This window comes from Scyliorhinus canicula, chromosome 3 (assembly GCF_902713615.1).
Source record: "Scyliorhinus canicula chromosome 3, sScyCan1.1, whole genome shotgun sequence".
NCBI classification, from domain to species: Eukaryota; Metazoa; Chordata; class Chondrichthyes; order Carcharhiniformes; family Scyliorhinidae; genus Scyliorhinus; species Scyliorhinus canicula.
This window is the reverse complement of record NC_052148.1, coordinates 44,148,399-44,166,340: the sequence shown is the minus strand read 5'-3', so window position 1 is coordinate 44,166,340 and position 17,942 is coordinate 44,148,399. Positions and strand designations below refer to the sequence as shown.

The 17,942-nt window shown below is 49.4% G+C and overlaps 1 protein-coding gene across 2 annotated transcripts in view; it reads left to right on the top strand.

Annotated features, from left to right (window-relative positions):
* The window catches only part of st8sia5 (ST8 alpha-N-acetyl-neuraminide alpha-2,8-sialyltransferase 5), a 95,678-nt gene that overhangs the window by 33,943 nt on the left and 43,793 nt on the right, over positions 1 to 17,942 (top strand). The window contains exon 2 of one of the 2 annotated variants that reach the window (XM_038790460.1): positions 10,726 to 10,833. The exons of the other annotated variant lie outside the window; for it this stretch is intronic. Within the exon in view, the coding sequence (XP_038646388.1) occupies positions 10,726 to 10,833 (108 nt within the window). The remainder of the gene's footprint in view (positions 1 to 10,725; positions 10,834 to 17,942) is intronic. 2 annotated transcript variants of the gene reach the window in all.

Below are 17,942 nucleotides of genomic sequence, written 5' to 3'. Positions count from 1 at the left end.
GGTTGTTTCACAAACTGGAGGCCTGTGACCAGCGGTGTGCCTCAGGGATCAGTGCTGGGTCCATTGTTGTTATTTATACTAATGATTTGGATGAGAATTTAGGAGGCATGGTTAATAAGTTTTCAGATGACACCAAGATTGGTGGCATAGTGGACAGTGAAGAAGGTTATCGAGGATTGCAACTGGATCTCGATCAATTGGGCCAGTGGGCCGATGAATGGCAGATGGAGTTAAATTTAGAAAAGTGTGAGGTGATGCATTTTGATAGATAGAATCGGGGCAGGACCTACTCAGTTAATGGTAGGGAGTTGGGGAGAGTTATAGAACAAAGAGATCTAGGAGTACAGGTCCATAGCTCCTGGGAAGAGGAGTCACAGGTGGACAGGGTGGTGAAGAAGGCATTCAGCATGCTCGGTTTCATTGGTCAGAACATTGAATACAAGAGTTGGGACGTCTTGTTGAAGTTGTACAAGACATTAGTACGGCCACACTTGGAATACTGTGTACAGTTCTGGTCACCCTATTATAGAAAATATATTATTAAACTAATAAGAGTGCAGAAAAGATTTACTCGGACGCTACCGAGACTTATAGTTTGAGCTATAACAGGATGCTGGATTGACTGGGACTTTTTTCCACGGAGTGAAGGAGGCTCGGGATGATCTTCTAGAAGTCTATAAAATAATGAGAGGCATAGATAAGGTATATAGTCAAACTCTTTTCCCAAAGTTAGGGGAGTCTGAGGGCATAGGTTTAAAAAATAATAATTTAGAGTACCCAATTATTTTTTTACCAATTCAGGGGCAATTTAGCATGAACAATTCACCTAACCAGCACACCTTTGGGTTGTGGGGATGAAACCCACGCAGACACGGGGAGAATGGGCAAACTCCACACGACAGTGACCCAGGGCTGGGATTTCGAACCTGGGTACTCAGCGCCGTAGTCCCAGTGCTAACCACTGTGCCACCGTGCTGATTCGAGGGCATAGGTTTAGCATGACAGGGGAAAGGTACAAAAGGGTCCAGAGGGGCAATTCTTTCACCCAGAGGGTGGTGAGTGCCTAGAACTAGCTGCGAGAGGCAGTAGTAGAGGCGGGTACAATTTAGTCTTTTGAAAGCATTTAGACAGTTATTTGGGAAAGATGGGATATGGGCCAAATGCGAGCAATTGGGACTAGTTAAGTGGTAAAAACTGGGCAACATGTACAAGTTGAGCCGAAGGGTCCTGTTTCCATGCTGTGAACCTCTAACTCCAACCTTTTTGCCTCTGAAGTGCTTGAACATGGGTTTCTGTTCCCAACCCACACCATTACTTCTGGAACACCTCAATGGAACACCCCCTTGGCCCTCTTATTTAAAGATCTGATGCTAGATGCCACAGGCATGCTGAGGGCATCTAGTTTACTGCCACCTCTCCCAAGCCCTGAACACTGTGTTGTGAGACTGCTTGCCCAATATCAAATCCTAGATCAGCCAAAATTGTTTCAATTAAACATTGGGAAGACTGAACCTATTGGCCGGGATTCTGCAATACGGCGGCAAGTGTTGACGCCGGCGTAAACACCGGAGTGTTTCACGCCGGCCTCAACGGGCCAGCCATTCCGTGGCCCACAGGGGGCAGGCACGGCGCCGGAGTGCTCCACACAGCGCTGGAGCCGATACGCGGCCCTGCACTGCTGGCTGTGGGTCCATGCATGCCCGCCAATCGGTGGCCCGTGATGGAGCCCCCCCCCCCCCCCTCCCCAGAGTCTGATCCCCCTGCTCCCCCACCAGGACGGCCACCGCGGCCGCGGGCCCGAGTTCCCGCCGGGTGGAACCATGTTAAAACCACACCGACGGGAACTCAGCCGCTCGACCGCGGAGAATCGCCGCAGGGGCCTCTTTCGACAGCCCCCGATCGGCGCCGTGTCGAGCGTGCGTGGCTGGCAGCGATTCTCTGGTCGCCGGAGAATCGCGCCCCGGCATCGGACCGGCGTCGTGGGCCATCTCACCATCAACTCCGATTCTCTGAGCCAGTGCGGGCTCGGAGAATCTCGGCCATTGTCTTTGTGCCGAGTACAAATCAAAATTCCTGACAAACAGTATTCCGTTCTGGTCGCTGTTTCAGGTTGAAACAGACCATTTATGGATGTTAGATCTGGTTTGCAGGGCCAGGGAGGAAATCATGGGCCCTGGTGCTTCTCCTGTTTCTGGGCTCCTTATTCCCCCTCCCCATTTTAATCCTGCCCTCCCAATCATACATGACATTTTCTCCTTTCAAAATTCACCAATCAATTCACTAAACAATCGTGGATAGCTCCTTGTAAAGTGATAACACTCATTGTTGACATTTGGTTGCAAATATCATCCGATATATATGCAGCATGGATCATTAATAACAGGAGCAGTGGCAATATATACAATATTAGTTTGTGTGCAGCCTATAAGTGATTCTACTATGACTACTAAACAAATGATAGAGTCCACATTTTACGTTAACAGCATTGGGCAATACAGTTAATTTGGCAGGAAAATATATTATTAGATATTTGTAACACTGTGCAGACTATAGCACTGATTTCAGTGACTGTCTCAGTCCTCTTTAATATTTTCTGCACATTACACCATATGGAAACGATGACAATAAAATCATATTTGTGGAAAGGTTCCATACTTTCAACCCAGATAAACTGCACAGGATCTTTTCTATTCTGTTGAACTAGAAGAAGACTTTATTCTGCCTGGGTGCATGATATTATACAATATAATTATTTCATACAAGGGGTATAATTGAATCCAGTTTAATTAGTAATCTCACAGGGCAGAAAGATCAAATCACTCCTGAACAGCAAAGTGGAATGACCAAACAGCATAGGTGTTCTCTGTCAGTGAGAAGTGTTGGAGCCCTCAAGTATCTCTGTGCAACAAAACTTTTAAGAGGCCAGAGGACAAAGATTGAATGGTTCACAATTGTATGTGTTTTCTGGATCAGCAATTCTGAAGTCTCCACTGATTGCTGCTTCTCACTACAATATATTTCCAGTATCTATCTATATGCAGCACAACTTTGTAGCTATATTTCCATGTCTTAAAAACTCATAAAAAACACCGTTAGAGTGGGATAATAGGTAAGTAAACAAAAGGTAACAATTGAGGTCACTGGAAGAACACCTTTGAGAATCATATGCAGGACTTCTGGTGGTGTCCATGGAGTAAGTGGTCGCACATTTGGCAGCTCCCGTTCGAGGCAATTTTTTGGTCCTTTTCCCAGTTTGCTGGGTGGATGTTTTGGTGGAAAAAGATGTAGAGTTGGTGGAGGACAGTTAGACTCCACTGTCAGTGTTGCTGGATGGATCCACGGACCAGAAGTGGGTCAGGAAGGAAGGAGCTGTTGAACTAAGAAATTGTCACAAGTGTCTATGGCAGAGGGTAAAGGGGCGGCCCTGCCAGCCCAATGGTCAATGGAGCAGCTGGTAGACGTCTTAAGTGAGCAGTTCAGCCAACAGAGGAGGGAAGCCCAGGAGGACCTGGCCAAGGCGGTGGAACCGCTGAAAGCGGGATCGTCCGAGTGGAGCAGAGGCTAGAGACCCAGAGCCAGGTGATCTAGAAAGTGGAGGAGGAGGTGGGGGAGCATGAGGAGCAACTTACCTCGTTGGTGGCCAAGACTTAGATGATGCGGGAGACCCAGAAGCAGCTAAAGGAGAAGGTGGGAGGATCTGGAGAACCGCTCCTGGAGACAAAACTTAAGAATCATAGGGATGTCAGAGGGCATCGACGAAGCTGGCTCATATGTAACCAAGATGCCGGAGAAGCTGTTTGGGGGGGGGGGGGGGGGGGCTTTGACCGGCTCCTGGAGGCTGGCGGGGCGCATAGGGCGCTGTTGAGCAAGCAGCAGGCGAACAAGCCGCTGGGGGCGATGGTGGTGCAGCTCCACTGATTCCTCGACAAGACAATTTGGTGGTGGGTCAGGCAGACAAGGAGGTGCACCTGGGAAGGCAATGAGCTCCAGGTGTACCAGGACCGTGGAGTGGAACTGACGAATAGGAGAGCCGGGTTCAACCGAAGGCTGCCCTTGTTTAAAAAGGGGGTGAAATTTGGGATGCTGTGCCCGGTCTGCCTCTGGGTGACTTACAACAGCCGAGAGTATTATTTTGGGACACCAGAGGAGTTTTCAAGAAATAACGGACTGGCAGGAGAGAGAACTTGGAGGCGCCTGTAAATGCACCTTTGTCTTATTTCATTGTTGTTTGTGCTATGAAGGTGTGCGAGCTGGGTGGGGAGGGGAATCAGTGGGGGGGGGGGGGTAGGAGGTTTGGCACCATGGGCGAGATCTGCCAGGCTAGCTGGGCTAGCTAGTTAACGGGAGCACAGTGTGGGGTGAGCAGAGGATCAGTCGAACAGGGGGAGAATGGGAGTGTTGTCTTGTTTAAGGGAGGGTAGGAGAGGGTAATGCTGACAAAGGTACGGCTGTTGTGGAGTAGCAGGGAGGTGGTGGTGGTGGACATCCCAGGGCAGGCCGAGAAGGTTGCTTGCTCAAGAAAGGGATGTTCGGCGGGGGGGGGGGGGGGGGGGGGGGGGGGGGGGGGGGGGGGGAGCGTGGGGGGTTGTCCCCCGACTAGGTTGATTACATGGAACATGAGAGGGCTGAATGGGCCAGTCAAATGGTCACGTGTGTTCGTGCATCTGAGGAGCTTGAAATGCACTTGAAGGTTGGGGACCAGACTAGGCTAAGGAAAGGGTGGGTAGGGTAATTGTTCCATTCAGGATTAGATATGATTAGCGAGGGGGTGGCGGCGCTGATAAACAAGCGGGAGAGGTTTGAGGTGGGGAATATAGTGGCAGATTCGGGAGGGAGGTTTGTGATGGTGAGTGGGAGGCTGGAGGGCACGTCAGTGGTCTTGGTGAATGTTTATGCCCCAAATTGGGACAATGTTGAGTTCATGAGGCAGGCAGGTCTCGGACCTGGACTCACACCGGTTGATTATGGGGGGGAGGTGGGGACTTTAACACGGTTACTGAGCCAGGTTTGAACCGGTCGAGCCCGTGGTCGGGGAGGGTGTTGGAGGTGGCGAAGGAGCTGAAGGAGTTTATGGAGCGTAAGGGACGGGGGTGGACCCGAGGCCTCACAAAAGACATTTTCGTAATTCTCCCTTGTGCACAGGATGTACTCGCGGATCAATTACTTTGTGGAGGGCAAGACATTGCTGGCGGGGGTGGTCGACTCGAGGTATTCGGTGATTGTGGTCACGCGCCGCACTGGATGGACCTGCAGGTGAGCCGGTGGGGGAGGCAGCGTCTGCAGTGGAGGTTGGATGTAGGGCTGTTAGCGGACAAGGAGGTGTGTGAGTGGGTGAGGGCCGCCATCCAGGGGTATGTGGATCTGAACGAAACGGGTGAGGTTTCGGCCGCCATGCTATGGGAGGCACTTAAGGCAGTGGTCAGGGGGGGAAGTTTATATCGATTCGGATGCATAGGGACAAGGTGGAAAGAGTGGAAATGGCAAGGCTGGTGGACGAGAGTTTGCGGGTGAATAAGAGGTACACGGAGGCCCCGGAGACTGGGTTGTTGAAGGAGCGGCAGAAGCTCCAGATGAAGTTTGGGCTGGTGTCCACGGGGAAGGCAATGGGCAGTTGCGGAGGGCCAAAGGGGCAGTGTACAAACATGGAAAGAAGGTGAGTAGGATGCTGGCTCACCAACTTAGGAAGCAGGAGGTGGCGAGGGAGATGGGAAGGGTGAAAGACGGGAAGGGAAGAGTGGTACTGGAACCAGTGGATGTCAATGAGATTTTTGGGAGTTTTATAAGAGGCTTTATGGATGGGAGACTCCAACCTGGGGGGACGGAATGCGGCGATTCCTAGATGAGTTGGAGTTTCCCAAGGTGGAGGAGCATCTGGCGGAGGGGCTGGGGGCCCCCATTGGACTGCTGGAGATGACGGAGGGCATGGAGGCAATGCAGGCGGGGAAGGCCCCGCGTCCGGATGGGTTCCGTTTAGAATTTTATAAGACTTTTTCTTGGGATCTGGGGCCCCTGCTGGTAAGGGCACATAATGAGGCGAGGGATAAGGGGGAACACCCCTCATATTATCACAGGCTTCCATATCCTTAATATTAATAAAGAACCAGAGCAGTGTGGGTACAATCGCCTGATATCATTGTTAAATGTGGACCCCAAATTTCTGGCAAATATCTTGACCTCACGGATTGGGGACTGTGTGCCGGGGATGATGGGGAAAATCAGATGGGGTTTGTAAAGGGGAGACACCTGACGGTGAATGTTAAGAGATTACTGATGCCCCCGGGAGGACAGGATGTGGTTTGGGGACCTATTTGTGGGGTTAGCTTTTCATGTTTAGAGGAGCTGGAGGAGGCGTATGAGGTGCCCAGTGGGAACGGGTTCCGGTATCTACAGGTACGGGATTATGTGAGGAAGCAGGTGCCGTCAATTCCCTAGTTGCTGCCCCCAGGCCTCCAGGGTAAGGGGAGATTGAAAGCAGAAGTGGGTGAGGATAAGGGCCAGGATTCTCCAAGGCCACGCTGGGAGAATCGTGCCCCAATGCCCCGACGGCGGCTTATCGATTCTCTGGCGCCGATTCCCGGACGGCAGCAGGATCGCCACCGCGTTGGTCAGGGCCGTTGTAAGCGCCCCCTCTTGACAATTCTCCAGGCCCCGATGGGCCGAGTGGCTGACAAGTTCGGTCGGGTCCCACACAGTGGGACCTGGAAGGTAAGTCTGCGGGGGCCATCCTGGAGGGGGGGGGGGGGGGGGGGGGTATTCGACCCCAGGGCCACATGGCCACGATGGCCTGTCCCGCGATCGGGGCCTACCGATCGGCGGGCGGGCTGGTTCCGTGGGGGCCTCTGTCAGGCTTTGCCATATTGCCCGGAGTCTGGTGTGGAGATGGGAACCCACGCGCATGCGTGGAATCACGCCGGCCATTCCACTCATGGTCGGATCCCCCCGGGGCCCTGGGGTCGGATCCCTCTGCCCCCCCCTCCAGGACGGACCCCGCAGACACACCTCTCAGGTCCCACCGTGTGGGACCCGGCCGAACACGTTCCGTGTCGGCTGGAGCTGCGGGGACCACTCCAGTGCTGACCTAGCCCCCGAGGAAGGGGAGCATTCCTCATTATCGTTGACACCAGAGTGGTTGCCGCCGCTTTTCACGCCGGCATCAGAAATTGGCCACGGGATTGGAGAATCCCGGCCAAGGTGTCCGGGATTTACAAGGAACTAATGGACTGGGAGAGAGCCACTATACGGGAAGTCAAACGGAAATGGGGGGAGGAACTGGGGAGGGTGGGAGGGGGATGGATTGTGGGAGGAGGCTCTGAGGAGGGTGAATGTATCTTAGTTGTGTGCCAGCCTTAGCTTTATTCAGTTTAAGGTAGTTCAGGGTGCGTATGACTGTGGTCAGGATGAGCAGGTTCTTTGTGGGGGTGGAGGGCAGGTGTGGGTGGTGCACGGAGAGGCCCGCCAACCAAGATCACATGTTTTAGGCATGTCCGAAGCTGAAGGTGGCCCCGGGTCCAGAAGTGGCGATTTTTGGAGTGTTGAAAGAGCCGGGAATCCAGGAGGTGAGAGAGGCCAACGTTTTGACCTTTGCCTCCCTGGTCGCCCGGAGAAGGATTTTGCTGGACTGAGGGACTCGGTGCCACCGAAGCCGGGGGTGTGGGTGAGCGACCTGGCCGAGTTCCTGAGACTGGTGAAAATTAAGTTTGCCTAAAGAGGGCCGGTTGATGGGTTTGCCCGGAGATGGAAGCCGTTCATCAACTTCTTCAAGGAACATTCAGGTGTTAGTGGGGGAAGGGGGAGGGGAGGAATAAAGGGGTTAAAATAGGGAAGGCAGGTTGGATGAAGGGGAACGGCAGGGAGGTTGGGGCGTTCGGTTAGTTATTTATTTGTTTTGACATTTCTGTTTGTTCTGATTCTTGTGTTGGTTGTGTTTAATGTATATACAAATGCCTTAATAAAAATATTTTAAAAAAGGGAATCATGTGCAGTATAAAACAGTCACTGACTCACTATGAGTCCATTGTCCACTCCCATATTATCAATTTCACCCCATAAAGCCTGCACACTTCAACTTTTATCAGCCACAAAATAAAGTGAGTCCAGCCATAATTCTACTCTTTGTTCGCAAGATAATTATAGGGGACAAAAGCCATCTTGTCTCATCCGTCCAGAATGACATAGGAACATGTGTACTGGTAACAGGATCTGGCCATTTGGCCCCTCAAGCTTGCTCCACCATTTGATAACATTGCAGTAAAGTGATTTGGGACATCACAAAAGATGTATAAATGTATGTTTTGCCTTTCTTTCATTACACCTGCATGCAGTAGGCAGATTGACTACAGCAATGATGAAATTGAAGGAAAATGTAAACTGTTATTTATATGCTGGTTTAATTCAAAAGGGAATCTTGAGCAGTGTACAGTATTTAATTTTGTGGTGCTAAAACATAAAAGTTTCCCTCGGTTTCCCTTCAACCCACCCCACCCAGCCTCACCAACCTCCCCCACCAACCTGATCACCCCTACCCCCTCCCAACCTGCCCCCACCCTCCAACCCCCTCAACTTCACTGCCACCTCCCTGACTCAACTTCCCCTATCCCCTCACCCAACCTCGCCTCCCCTTCCAACCTCCCCTCCCACCTTCTCCGATCATCCCCACCCTCCAAGCACTTCAGCCCCCCACCCCTCTTCTGCCCTTACCTCCCCATTTCCCTTTCCAACCCCCCATCACTATCCAATCCTCCTACCTCACCCCCACCCCTCTGCTCCAACCTCCACATCCTCACTTCAACCTTCCCCGCCCTCCAACTCTCCCAATCTCACCCCATTTGTCCTCCCCCCAACTTCCCCATCCCATTCCAACCTCTCCCCTCCTCCCCAAACTCCCACCAATCCCCAAACTCCCCCAAACCCCAATCCTGCCCACCCCCTTCCAACATTATGCCCATCCCCATTCAACCTACCACAACCCATCCACCAATCTTCTCCCAACACCATCAACCACGCCAATCTATCCCAACCCCGCCTTCTACCCCAGTCTCCCTGCCAACCTTACCTCCCCACCTCACATCCAACGTCCTCCTTCCCCCCCTCAACCTCCCATCCCAGCACCCTTAATCTCCCATGCCCCTCCAATCTCCCCAACCTCCTGTACCTCCCCTACCCACTCCAAACTCGAGCCCACTCCCCCAACCCTCATCCAAACTTTGTGCGCCCCCCTCCAACCTCCTCTATCCCCTCCAGCCTCTCCACACTTTCTTGAACCTCCCCATTCACTTCTTCTCCATTCCCTGACCTCCCACCTCATCCATCCTCCCCACCTCAGTGCCACTCCAACCTTTCCCACCCCAATATTCCTCAACTCCTCCAGCAACCCCACTGTGCCCCCACCTCCCTCCAACACTCCCCTTACTCCCACAACCTCCTCCCTACTCCCTAACACACACAGACACACACACATACCGACAGACACACACACACAGACACACACACACAGGCACACACACAGACACACAGCGTACAATTGTTTCTAAAATTGCAGGGGGGTTTCACTTGCCATCTTTGAACGGAGATCACTCCCTTGACAGTTGCTGGGTTGCTGCCAATCTTGGTTTCTTGGTTGATTTTTCAAAAAGAATAATCAGAATCACAAAGCTGTCCGAACATTGTGGGCTGGATTCTCCATCGGCCGACGGCAAAAATGGGAAAGGCAATTGCCGTGTCCTTCAAGTCAGCCATCTTGCTGACCACCCACCATGGCCCTTGGTTCTGCAGCGTGATACCAGCTGTATGAGTGCCCCCACCCTTCCATCCCCCGCGCCCCAGTCCCCACCCTCCGCCATACCACCGCCCGCAAACCGGCCGCCACCTGCCGGTGGGGCATCATGTGGCCCATCCAAGGGCAACGCTCACAATAGCCCCAACAGGGGGGTGCCGAATAGAGGCCACAGAGCTTACCGCTGGCAAGGGAGGCATCAGCCGATGGTACCCCTGGCAGCAGGAGATGGGTGCCAGGACCAGAGGCCCCCACGGTGCCGGGCACCACGGAGCCAGGAGTGCGGAGGTGGAGGAGGCGGACATGCAGGGGCAGAGTCTTCAGTGCCAAATGGGACCACCATGAAGGGGGGCACACACCATGCTAACATGTGCCGCTCTCCCCACTGCCATCCTGTTGGCTGGGATGGTGTGAGTGAGGAGTGACGTGTGCATATGCGGCTGTAGCCTCCTGAGTGACAATCCCAAACCCGGCAAATCCTGTACCATTTCTCACTGGAATCGATCGTGTTCCACATGGCGCCGGTGCTCGCTCCTTAATGGTTGGTAACTTGGTCCAATAGCGGCGCCAGTTTTGCTATAGTAGAACTCCACAAATCCTGCCTCGGTGTCTCAGTAACGGAGAATCCGGCCCGTCTGTTTAACACCCAGAATATAAGGACTTGGTTTGTTTGGTTTGGGAATTTGCTGGTTAATGTTTGGGTTTCAGAGTTTGTTGAGCAGATGTTAGCTCGTCCACGATGGGAAGTAGATTAAACCAGATTTTGTTCTTTTTCCCTAGGAGCCCCTGCTACAACAAAGATTACATATATACTTCAGCGAAAGTAAAATGATCATATGGAAAAATGCTCAGGATAAATTGGCTGAAAACAATACAAAATATGACTTTACAATTTAACAAAAATTAGTGTTGTAGACCCTAAATGTAAATCTACTAAATGATTTTCTTGTTAGAGGACTGCATTATAAAAGGCAGCATACGGAAGATTTGGATAATGTGACAGGGGCCTTTAATTTCATGGACGATGGAGGACAGAAGATTGACAGTGATTTGCACAGCAGGTACTTTTAAAACAGATTAATGTGAATACTTTGAAGTGTTATTTCTGAAACTGTTGATGATGACAAGAAGAATTCACTTTGGATTGAATTGCATCCAAGTTACATGTCACATGCAGTCTTGCAAAAAGGCAGTGAGATAAATTTAAAGTGGAGCAGCTTGTTGGTACTCAATTGAAATGAAATGAAAATTGCTTATTGTCACGAGTAGGCTTCAATAAAGTTACTGTGAAAAGCTAGTCGCCACATTCCGGTACCTGTCCGGGGAGGCTGGTACGGGAATCGAACCGTACTGCTGGCCTGCTTGGTCTGCTTTAAAAGCCAGCGATTTAGCCCAGTGAGCTAAACCAGCCCCTGGTTTATTGCTTTCGTCGCGTGGAGCAGGAGGGTACTGCGCTTGCATCTTTTGATCCTCCACGTGCCAGCTACATTCAACGAGGTTGCTAGTGTTTTTGGGCACTCTCTCTACGCATTTTAGAATGTCTCAGCTTCATTGGCATTTTAAGCAGGCAGCTGGCATGGAAGGTGCCCAAGAGAAAGGAAAAATGAAAAAGCCGAGACTCGTGACGAGGGTTAAAAACGAGGCTGATTGACACATTAGCCTTTAAACTTGGGAGTCCGAGTTCAGATCTATTTAACGTTGATTGAAAGTCTCCTCTGACTGCATCTGCCTCAAGGATGGTCTCAACCCTTTAATTGTTTGGCAGCTAGTAATCGCAGGGACAGTCCCAAGAAATCCCCAATGTAGCAGCCGTGGACTAATTGATGTGAACATAAGAATAGCAGCAGAAGATGCGAAAGCTGGGGCTCAAGAACATGGTTGAGGCAGATATTATGATCCCTGACAAGATCCCAGCAGTGTCTGGGATACTGGATTGAAACTCTAATATTTTAGTTTATTTTGTGAGACTGTCCGGTAAGAGTGATTCACTCCAGGAGTGATTGCATGAAGAAATAGGGTGTTGGTATTTAAAACAAAACTTTATTGTGAATACGATATTAAACTGTTTAACATCACACCCAAAATGACCAGCTTACAATTACTTCTTGAACACTGTACTCAATTCCCCATGAAACAACAAAAAAAATGAACAAAAAGCTCTCAATCCAGCTTAAAACCAGCACGGCAGAGTGTAATACCTGCTTTGCAGAACAGATTTGGGCCCCGGTTAGAACCCTTCAGACTCGAGATGAATATCTTCAAATAGCTGCTTCACTGGGTTGTTTTAGCCTCTTCCTTGTCTTCAGACAAGACTGCTCTGCTTTAAATATTATTACTTTTTAAAAATCTATCCTACTGGGAAAGAAAACTGCCTTTAATAATAATAGCCTATTGTCACAAGTAGGCTTCAATGAAGTTACTGTGAAAAGCCCCTAGTCGCCACAGCGCCTGTTTGGGGAGGCTGTTACATGAATTGAACCCGCACTGCTGGTCTTCTTCTGCATTACAAGTCAGCTGCTTAGCCCACTGTCCTAAACCAGCCCCCTGGGGCTCCTGGGGGCTCTGTGGTAGTCTGATCAGACCTCTTCAAAAATTTTCTCAAAATCTCTCTCTTCCTTATTTCCAACAAGCACTGACATCATCTCCCCAAGCTGACAAAACCAATGAACTTTCCAGGGACTGAAAGCACATTAACTCCCCAGGGACTGTCCCCAGTCAAACCACAGTGTATTAGCCCAGACTGAAAAACACATTCCTCTGTCAATTTCATCGTCTGGCTGCTAAAGCTCCCAGAACCTGCAAAACAGAATCTTTAAAAAAAAAATAACAGGACCACTGCAGTCGATCGCACTCTAACCCCAGGCTTTTAACTCTTAAATTGCCCAATACATTTATAATCCAGTTTTCCTCAAATCCACCATTTGTCGCACAGAATATAGGGAGGTTTGCCTTGCATTTGCATGTTTCAAATATCAAACCAAACTAATCATTCATTATCAAACCTCCAATGTTCGTCAAACATTTGCATGGCCTGGCATTACTTTGTCTGCTTTTTCCTATTTCCTTGTTCCAGCACCCGGATGACGTTTTGGTAACCAGCTACACAACACCATTGGCAAAGATTTGGACGAAATGGTCTTCCGGCCCATGCATTTGTTAGGCAGGGAGGCTGGGATGGGGTGAGAGAACAATGCATGAATCACACACAGCACAGCATCACTGAATAATTTGCCTTGTGGTTTTAAATTTCATTCAGTCCCTGCAATTGGTCAGTGTCAAGTGGAGAGAGCCAAATCCTGAAATACAAACAGGAGGTGGAGAATACACTTGAGCCGGCTGGCAGCACCTGTGGAGTGAGAAATAGAGTTAACAACTTTGTTCGATGGCTTTTCATTCCGGATGACCAGTGGCTTATTCTAATGCATTCTAGCAGTTGGCCACTGGGGAACTGGAACAAAATATCCCTTCACGTATTTATCCAATTACCCCATCGAGAATTCTTACTGAATCTGTGTCTACCATGCTTTCAGGCAGCACATTGCAGATTATAACAACTCTGTATATTTCTTTTCCCCTGGGTCGCCAACAAATAGAATCGTAGAATTTACAGTACAGAAGGAGGCCATTTGGCCCATCGAGTGTGCACCGGCCTTTGGAAAGAGCAGGCCACTTAAGCCCACACCTCCGCCCCATACCTGTAACACAGCAACCTCCCCAATCCCTTTGGACACTAAGGACAATTTAGCATTGCCAATCCACCTAATAAGTTCCCGATTGCAACAAGTTACCGGTGGGGAGACCTTGTGGGGTGTTGAAAGAGGAAATGGGGAGGGTACAGGCCCAACATGTTCCCTCGAGGGAAATAGGAAGGAGTAACAAGCTCAGGCAATCATGGATGATCAGAGATATTCAGGATACAATAAGAAGGATGAAACAGGCTTTTAATAAATACAAGGGGAGAAAGTCAACAGAGGCATTAGTGGAGCACAGAAAGTGCAGGATGGAGCTTAAGAAAGTAATTAGGAGAGCAAAGAGGGGCTATGAGAAATCTCTTGCTGGTAAAAGTAGGGAAAATCCCAAGATATTCTGTAAGTATATCAATGGGAAGAAGATAACTAGGGATAAAGTAGGGCCCATTAGGAACCAAGGAGGATTCTGTTGGTGGAACCAGAGGACATTGGTCGGGTGTTAAATGAATATTTCACATCTGTCTTCACCCAAGAGAATGAGGAGGTTGATATGGAACTCTGGGAGAGGGACTGTGAGGTTATTGAACAAGTTGTCATAGGGAGGAACAAGGCACTGAAGGTGTTGGCAGGCTGAAAAGTGGACAAATCTCCAGGTCCAGACGAATTGTGTCTCAGGTTGCTGTGGGAGGCGGGGGAGGAGATTGCAGGGACCCTGATCCAAATTTTTAATTCTTCTCTGGCCATGGGAGAGGTGACAGAGGACTGGAGAATCACGAATGTGGTCCCACTATTTCAAAAAGGCTGTCTGGAAAAGCCAGGAACTACAGGCCAGTGAGTCTCACGTCAGTGGTGGTGAAACTAATGGAGAAAATGCTGAAGGAGAGAATCTATCTCCACTTGGAGAGGAAAGGCTTGATCAGGAATAGTCAGCATGGCTTTGTCAGAGGGAGGTCATGACTAACAAATTTGAATTTTTTGCGCATGTGACTAAGTGTGTCGATGAGGGTAGCGTAGTTGATGTAGTGTACATGGATTTCAGCAAAGCATTTGACAAGGACACACATGGGGGACTTATAAAGACGGCAAATGCACATGAGATACAGGGGGGAACTTGATAAGTTTGATTCATAGCTGGCTGAGCTGTAGGAGACAGAGGATGATGACAGACAGCTGCTTTAATGACTGGAAGCCAGTGTCCATTGGCGTACCACAAGGATCTGTGCTGGGTCCCCTATTATTCATCATTTATATAAATGACATAGATGACTATGTGGGGGGTAGAATCAGTAAGTTTGTGGATGACACAAAGATAGGCTGGGTGGTTAACAGTGAGGTTGAGAGTCTTGGGTTACAGGAAATATAAACGGGATGGTCAAATGGGCAGAAAAGTGGCAGATGGAATTTAATTCTTAAAAGTGTGAGGTGTTACACTTGGGAAGGAGCAATTTGACAAGGAAATATTCAATGAATGGCACCACACTGGGAATTCCTGAGGAACAAAGAGACCGTGGCATGTTTGTAAATAGGGCGGAATCTCCAACCCCCCGGGGGTCGGAGAATCGCCCGGGGCTGGTGTCAATCCCGCCCCTGCCGTGTCCCGAATTCTCCACGCCCCGAGATTCGGCGGGGGCGGGAATTGCGCCGCGCCGGTCGGCGGACCCCCCGCCCCGCTGGGTAGGGGAGAATCCTGGCCCTTATCTCTGAAGGTAGAAACGCAGGTTAATACGGTGGTGAAAAATGCATATGGTACAATTGCCTTTATCAATGATGGGATAGATTATAATGATAATAATAATCTTTATTTTTTTGATAATAATCTTTATTGTCACAAGTAGGCTTACATTAACACTGCAATGAAGTTACTATGAAAATCCCCTAGTCACCACACTCCGGTGCCTGTTCGGGTACAAAGAGGAAGAATTCAGAATGTCGATATTACCTAACAGCATGTCTTTCAGGAGGAAACCGGAGCAGCCGGAAGAAACCCACGCAGACACAGGGAGAATGTGCAGATTCCACATAGCCAGTGACCCAAGCCGGAATGGAACCTGGGATCCTGGAGCTGTTAAACAACAGTGCTAACCACTGTGCAACTGTGCCGCCCCAAAGTCATGTTGGAGTTATATCGAACATTGGTGAGGCCACAGCTGGAATACTGTGTGCAGTTCTGGGCAACACATTATAGGAAGGATGTGATTGCACCGAAGTGGATGCAGAGGCGTTTCACCAGGATGTTGCCTGGGATGAAACATTTAGGTTATGAAGAGAGGTTGGATAGGCTTGAGTAGTTTTCGCTGGAACAGAGAAGACTGAGGGGTGGCCTGACTGAGGTGTACAAGATTCTGGACAGGGTGGATAGGGAACAGTGTGGGCAGCACGCTAGCATAGTGGTTAGTACTATGGCTTCACAGCGCCAGGGTCCCAGGTTTAATTCCTGGCTTGGGTCACTGTCTGTGCGGAGTCTGCACGTTTTCCCCGTGTCTGCGTGGGTTTCCTCCGGCTGCTCCGGTTTCCTCCCAGATGTCTCAAAAGACGTGCTGTTAGGTAATTTGGACATTCCCCCTCTGTGTACCCGAACAGGTGCCGGAATGTGGCGACTCGGGGCTTTTCACAGTAACTTCATTGCAGTGTTAATGTAAGCCTACTTGTGACAATAAAGATTTTATTTTTATAAATTTAGAATGCTCAATTTTTTTTCAATTAAGGGGCAATTTAGCGTGGCCAATTCACCTACTCTGCACATCTTTGGGTTGTGGGGGTGAAACGCATGCAGACACGGGGAGAATGTGCAAACTCCACACGGACAGTGACCCAGGGCCGGGATTCGTACCCGGGTCCTCAGCGCCGCAGTTCCAGTGCTAACCACTGCGCCACGTGCCACCCAACAATATAGATTATTAATTTTAAAAAACAACTGTTCCTCTTAGTTGAAGCATACGAGGGGACACAAGTTATGGGGAGATTTGATGAAAAACATTTTTACCCAGAGTGTGGTGATGGTCTGGAATGCACTGCCTGGGAAGGTGGCACTGGTAGGTTGCCTCACATCCTTTGAAGAGTACCTGGATGAATGCTTGGCATGCCATAACATTCAAGGCTATGGGCCAAGTGCTGGAAAATGGGGTTAAGATTAACAGATCAGGTGCCTTTCATGTGGCGGTGCAGACTTGATGGGCCGAAGGGCCTTTTCTGCACTGTATTGTTATGTGATTCTGTGATTCTGCAAATCCCATCTGCACCTGCTCTAATGCCTTTACATCTTTTCAAAATGTAATGTCCAGAATTTGCTACAATATGCTCACAGGACACCAGCCAATGTTAAAAATTTAGGATGGTGTTCTTACTTCTGCACTCTGTGCTTCGATGTATAAAGCCAACAATCCCACCTGCCATTTTAACTGCCTTATCAACCTGTTCTACCACCTTCCAAGCTTGTGTACGCGGAGCCCCTGTAAAATTGGCCCATCTGCAAACTTTAAATGATGTCTGGAATATCCAAGTTCAGGTTGCCAGCATTGAAAAGATCAGCAGTCCCAACACTGATCCCGGGAGGCTCCACTGCACGCTTCCTCCAGTCTGAGCAACATCTGCTCACCACCACTCTGCTTTTTAGCTAGTCTGTGTTCATGCAGCCACTTGCCCCTTTTAATCCCATAGGTTTCAATTTTGCTAACAAGCCTATTATGTGATACATCATCAAATGCTTATTGAAAGCCACATACACAAGTTCAACTCTACTATCCCCTTCGGTCCTCTCCATTACTTCATCAAAGACCTTGATCAAGTCAGTCAAACATAATTTGCTTTTAATACATTTGTGCTGGCCTTCATTCATTAATCCATATTTTTCATGGTGCCAATTAATTTTGCCTCTTAGAATTTCCTTACCACAGGTGTTAGGTTCACTGGCCTGTAGATGCTGGGTTTTATCCCTTTCCCTTTTTTGAACATTTGCAATCCCCCAGTCCTCTGGCACGACCGTACCAAAAATAAGGAAGATTGGAAGAACCACAACAATTTCCATTCCTGCTTCTCTCATTATCGGCAGCACAGTGGCTAGCACTGTTACTTCACAGTGCCAGGGTCTGAGGTTCAATTCTCAGCTTGGGTCACTGTCTGTGCGGAGTCTGCACGTTCTCCCCATGTCTGAGTGGGTTTCCTCCGAGCCCTCCAGTTTTCTCCCACAAGTCCTGAAAGACGTGCTGTTAGGTGAATTGGACATTCTGAATTCTCCCTCCGTGTACCCGAACAGGCGCCGGACTGTGGCGACTAGGGGCTTTTCAAGGTAACTCCATTGCGGTGTTAATGTAAGTCTACTTGTGACAATAAAGATTATTTAAAAAAATTAACTGAGGTTATATCCTATCTGAACCGGGAGACTTTGAACGGTGCCAATTTTTTAAGTATCTCGCCGCTTTATTCATTTTTATCCTATTCAATTTCTTCACCTCCACCTTCTTTACTGTGTCACTGACAACATC